Source organism: Trachymyrmex septentrionalis, unplaced genomic scaffold (assembly GCF_001594115.1).
Source record: "Trachymyrmex septentrionalis isolate Tsep2-gDNA-1 unplaced genomic scaffold, Tsep1.0 scaffold37, whole genome shotgun sequence".
Lineage (NCBI taxonomy): Eukaryota > Metazoa > Arthropoda > Insecta > Hymenoptera > Formicidae > Trachymyrmex > Trachymyrmex septentrionalis.
The window spans coordinates 8,788,981-8,795,305 of NW_017305536.1; the positions used below are offsets into that span (position 1 = coordinate 8,788,981).

Here is a 6,325-nt window from a genome sequence, read left to right on the forward strand (position 1 = left end):
CTTTTAAACAGTATATAAAACGGTTTGGTTAAACGTTTTTTAAATATAAACTGCCTACTAGTAAATTATATGGCATTATTATTAATCGACGGTCAGTAATTTTCTTGCTTTTATAAAATTCTCGCGGATATAATCGATTATATCAAGATGATCGCCATTTTAAAATATAATCTTCATTATTAATGATCAATCTTTGTCCGTTTCATTTAACGTCATCATTTCTAAGATTATAAACAGATCGTTAAGATCCTTTTTTAAGTTGCTGACAATTTACGCGTTACAATCGATTATTGGAGTAGCCGCCATTTTGAAGTACTGTCTTCATATCGTTAATCACGAACTTTTAATATCCGCTTGTTTCATTTAGCATCAACTTTTCCGAGACTTGTCAACAGATCATTAAACATTTTTTTAAGGTGTCGACGATTCATGCAGCGCAATCGATTACGAGACTGGCCGCCATTTTGGTACTGCGCAGCCGAGGTCCCTGGGTTATCTGCAGCATGACCGGCGCGACCTTATCTTGCAAGCACGGCTTGTTCATCCCGCGCAAATTTTTATGCACAATCGTCGGTACAGAATGTGCGTGTCTGCAACTGCGATGCAACGATTGCGTAATAGACGGCGAGACGTACTCCTCCTTGGCTTCCCGATTTTTGTACGCGCGCGTACCGGCCTCTTTTTTCCCTCCGAGCGATTGTCCTTCGCAATGAGCTATTTGCGGCAATGAAACGAGACGATATACGAAGAGTTTGCCAAATCATTGCCGCGAAACTCGCTGGAGTATATACTCGGTTTTGAAGTTGATCGACAAGATTTGTATTTTTGGGCACGTCCCCAATATGAAATGCAGGTGACCCTGTTCTCGTCTCGTTTCGAGACTAAATGTGTTGAGAAAATCAAAACAAACGACAAATGATAGTGTTCAATGAGGAAACTTATTGTATATATTCGCTGTAAATAATATTATCAGTTTTAAAATAGGTTTTTAAAAATAGTTTTTTAAAATAATTGCATGAGCGTATATACATTTGGATATTCTATGTAGACGATAAGCACAGAGATGATAAATAAAATGTACTATTTAAAAACTTTTAGATATCTAAAGTTGCAAACATCCCTGTTAGCTAAATCGCAATTAAACTCAAGCAAAACAAAAAGTAATGACATCAAAATAATATCAAAATGGCTCTCCAAAATATAATTATATTTAAAAAAATCACGTCCTTTCAATCAGTGACGATTTATTTTAATATCATTTTAGAGTTATTATGATTTGTTCTGCTTGGGAATCGTTCGCCATGGATGACTGTTCATTACATCGCAGATCCATTTGTGGAAATACTCACCACCGTTTGAAGGGGAACAAAGCGGCGGATGTCCGCCCCTGACGATCACGCTGTCCTTGACAGCCACCAGTTCCTGGACATCGTGGCCCTCCATGTCAAGGTCGGAATCGTCCCCACCACTTGCCCCGCTGCACCATCAACTGTCAAGGCCGATAAAGATCGATATAAAGGTCGCGCGGATATCTCGCGGATACCGTTCAGGACCGGAACCGTCCGTCAACGCGAATCGCGAATCACAGCGCCCGCTGGCGCGCGCCACGATTACGTCTGAAGTTAGGCGCGAACGCGCGCCCAACTGACGCGCTCTTGGCGTTTCACACGCGCAGGGGGTTGGGCCGTACTTCGCGCCGCACGCTCTCTCTCATCGGCGCGGCTACCGTCCCGGTTACCGTTCCGGCTATTTTGGATATATCCCTGATGTGAATTACCGTGGCGCAACCGCGTCTCCGCGCTATCTGCGACCCGTCGTTTAATCGTCGCGCTTTCGGTGAGATTAGAAAACAAGCACCACGAGCGGAAGGGATGAGAAGCAGCAAATCGAAGCGTGATTTAAACACGCCTCGATCGATCTTGTGCGCGCGCGTATACATCCGGCAATATCGATCGATCGTGCGCAATTGCGCGCGTATCAGATTAATTCAATCCCACGCAAGGAAAATTTGAAGAAGACACAAATCGCGATAGAATCTACATTTAGATAATTTTTGCAATTGATAACGATTTGAGCTTTCGATAAGAACGATTGCAACGTTATACAAATAAAATTTGTCTCTCTCTCTCTCTCTCTCTCTCCTTCCCCTCTCCCCTCCCTCTCTCTCTATTTTTCTCTTTACTCTCTCTCTCTCTCTTTATCTCTCTTTGGCGAGTATAAACAGGTAGCAACAGAGAGGGCGTGATCTAAACAAGTTAAAATTAAAACGTCTAAAATAGTCAAGATATAAATACGAATCGACTCGCAATTTATCTAGAAAGTTTTGTAACGCTTCGTACTCTTCGCAGTAAATACGTAATATTTAACTGCACTGAAATTAGAGGTGCACATAACGTTCGTACTGAACGTGATAGATAAAAAAAGTATTTTGAAAATCAATACCATCTGAGTTCCTTCGATTATAAAGGCAGCTTTATTCGCAAACACATACATTAAGTCAATCTTAATAGGAAATTTATCAAATACAGGTCCAAGTTTTTCGAGATTAAATTTTGTCAAGATAAGAAGAGCAATGAAATTATTAACTTAGATAAGAAGAGCAAGAAAAAGTGAATAGATTGTTACAACTCTTTTTTTTTTTTTTTATTCTCTTGTTACTCTGTCTGACTAACAATTTAAAACAAATCGAGAAACTAGTTCGTTCTTTTCGATTGGTAAGACATCATTAGTTTTTGACTATACTTATGTCACCAACAATTGTACAGATAAAAGTTAATAAATATTACTTGTATTTTGTTGTATAAAATTATATGAATTACCCACTAATTTGTGGACAGTAATCTGAACACGTCACAGGCATCTGATTTTTTGTTTCTACACTTATCAGTAATCTCATTCGAACATTGCATATTTTCGAATATTTTTCAAAAATTTTTTTTTGAACCTTTTAACGATAAAAAATAAAGAAATTAAAAATGTTTTAAAAGAAATTAATGCTGAGATATTAACAATATTCTTTTATCTAAAAAAATATGTATTTAAAAACAAGAAAATAAAATACTTGAAATATGTTTAGAAATTTTATATAATAAAAATAGTTTTAAGTATCAAATTCCATTTAATTAAAGTATTTACTAACTTAATCAAGATAATTCGCGATATCGTCATGTGATTCTTGTTGCTTTTACGAAACAAAGATACATAAATTCCTGATATAAAGCAACGCCCTTGCGAAGGCGTATTCAGAGAACAGAAAGCAGCTCGTTTTATTTAAAAAAAATCATTGAAGAACGAGTATGCAATGAACGCAGCTGTGTGTCTCTATTGTTACAATCCTGATCATGTAAAGAGGATTAAATACTACTGTGAATAGTTGTCGTCGGAAGACAACTCTAAATAGTGACTAAAATGAAACGAACAATTTCAAAAGCAGTTGACATTTTCGACAAACTGGGAGATATTTCAAAACGAATCTGAAATAAAATGCTAAATAATTCAATGTGTTGCGATTAATTTAAATCTATTTTTTAGTAAGTAAACCGCTCAATTTTCTTTTCAATGAATGAAATAATTTTAATCGAAACGTATCCGGTCATTCTTTCATTCAAATGACAGAAAAGTCTTATTTAATTCAAATTTTCCTGGGAATTTAAAAATCTTTTTACACCGGTTCTATAAAACTTAATACACAATTCAAAAGCAAAAACAATAGGAACAAAGAATAATAGATTTTAATTAATCAGAAACCGTGCATTTGAAAATCTGTTATTCTCTATTCCTTTTACAATGCCTCTATGCTTTTTAATTGTGTCATAGACTTTACTTTTAACAATTTCCAACATGACATCAAAATGACTCCAAAATGTGTAACTGAAGTAACTTAATTATTTTCAATTCATTTAATTATTTACAATTCATTTTAATGTTATATTGATATTGTCGCGACTTATTATTGTTCTGCTTGAGTTCGCGGTATCACGTTATGCATATATTGTTGCAGCGTTTTTATCATGTCTAATATTTGCGCAACATTATAATAGTACTGACTGTTATTAAGAATCTCGAAGGATATAATATACTGAGAACAAATCATCCGATACTTTCTGACACCCTATCTATCTTCATCCTCTCTGATATATCATACGCCGCATATAATGCGAAATTACATAATATCGAAGAAATGCACGGCCTCTAAAAGCCTCTTAATAATAAAAAAATAAAATAAAATAAAAATAAAAATAAATCAAAATTAAAGCTTGAGTGAGAGAGAGAGAGAGAGAGAGAGAGAGAGAGAGAGAGAGAGAGAGAGGTTTAACCTGATTGGATCGATCGCGGCGCCCTCTTCGTCCATCCGTCTGTCCGTCTTGCCAAGTGCCACGCGCACCGTTCTGGCGTTTTCACTCACAATCAGTCAGCGACGGCGCCCGGCGCAGGTGACACCTGTTGTGCGTTTGTGTCCGGGACGCGCGCGCGCGCGCTCGCCATGCTGACTATTCTCTCGGCACGCAATATCCTTCTGCTCCTTCCTGTCGCTTCCTTCGCGCGAAATCGCCTCTTCCAATTCGCTCGCTCAATTCGGCTCTCTCGCGCGCAACAGACGCGTAAACGGAAGACGCGATTGCGCGCATGCGCTCGCATCCGCTCCCTGCTGACGACGCAACGATACGCGAACAACTCTCAAAGTCCGCCCGGCCGGAAAGCGCCGGATCTACTACGGACGGTGTGGACTGCCGCGGGATCGCGGCGCGCACTGCCGCGTTGCGTAGCGTCGCGCGCCCCGCGCGACGCCGACGTTTTCTTCCTTTTTTTTTTCTCAAACGTACGCTAAGCATCAACGAAGATACACGTGGAACGCCCCAGCAAACTAGAATGGATTGAAATGAATTGAAATGGATTCAGATTTTCAGAAATATTGATTCACGAATATTAAAATAAATCCTTTTCAATCCTTAATGCATTTTTATTCATTTTTAGGAATTGCATGGAGCACATCTCTATGCCTTTCAATCTAAAAATAATATTAATTTTTTCTGTGCATTGTGAATACTGTTCAATTCAAAATTTTGAGTAGGAGATGTAGTTTTTCAATCCAATTGCATCCAATTGAATCTAATTGAATCCAATTGAATCCAATTAAACCCCAAAAAAAGTATTCTCTATTTAAAATACGCATTCGGATAGAAAAAAATTTCAATTCATTTTAATCCATTCTCTCATTTGCTGGGACACGCGCGGGATCGTTTCGAAAATCACCGTCGAGGCGACAATCCTCAAGCAGAACAATTGTCACACAATAATGTTAAAATGAATAGTAAATGATTAAAAAGTGACATTTAAGTGATAATTTTGTAGTTATTTTAATATTATTTCGATGACTTACGTTTCTATTTGAATCGCGCCTCTCAGTGACAAATTGCCTCTTCCGCGACGTCTCTACCGGAACCCGAATCGCTCGGGATTTGTCATCATCGCATACGAGATCGAAATACATACGCACGTTATTAACGATTATCGCTCGTGGCGGATAAGGCGAACTGTAATATTTAAACATTACTTGGGCTACATTCCAAAACGTCCTCTCTTAGGTAGTACACATAATTGAGTCATGATATCACAAGATGTCATCATAATGTCATCTACTTAAAAATAAATTTATAAATGACAAATAAGCTCATGATGTTCTTATGATATTATTATGATTTAATTCTGTGTTCTCTGTTTAAGCTTCAGGTAAAAATTTCTCCGAAGAGAATGGAATGTAGCCCTTAACGAGAATACGAGTCTTGCGATTACGTCTCTTCATTGGTTGCTTCTGTTTAACTCGCGATAACGAGGAAAAAACGTCATAAATGTTTAAAATTCCATTATACTATCGATGAACGACGTTTTTTCATATATTATGCAAAAACGATTATAATGATTATCATGAACGTTATTATTATTATATATCGTGGATTAGATTTAAAAAATATGATAAGTTTTATATAAAAGAGCAACGACCATTCTTTTATCACGGAAAAAAAATGACTGCGTTATTATATAAGTTATTATATGACGCGTATCATATAAGATTTGTCAATCAAATCTATCGGTCGTAAAGATATGGATTCAATTCGAGATAATAAATCGAAGAAACGGCTAACATGACTGTCATCAAAACGGTATCAAAATAGCTTCAAAATAATTATTAAAATTACTTTCCAATCTATTTTTCAGAAATCATTTTAATGTTATTTTGATGTTATCAATCATGACTTATCATTTTGCTTGGAAAATTAAAAGACCGAGAAAAACTTACCCTTCAATAGATATATATATATATATA

At 36.8% G+C, this 6,325-nt stretch overlaps 1 protein-coding gene across 3 annotated transcripts in view; it reads right to left on the minus strand.

Annotated features, from left to right (window-relative positions):
- Positions 1–4,699, minus strand: part of LOC108750678 (hepatocyte nuclear factor 4-gamma) — a 38,549-nt gene extending 33,850 nt beyond the window's left edge. For 2 of the 3 annotated variants that reach the window (XM_018490332.1, XM_018490328.1), the window contains exons 1-2: positions 4,317–4,699; positions 1,350–1,489 (exon numbers count right to left, since the gene is read on the minus strand). In XM_018490332.1, the coding sequence (XP_018345834.1) occupies positions 1,350–1,443 (94 nt within the window). In that variant the 5' untranslated portion in view covers positions 1,444–1,489; positions 4,317–4,699. The remainder of the gene's footprint in view (positions 1–1,349; positions 1,490–4,316) is intronic. The other variant, XM_018490329.1, reaches the window with a different exon arrangement.
- Positions 4,700–6,325: the final 1,626 nt, after the last annotated feature.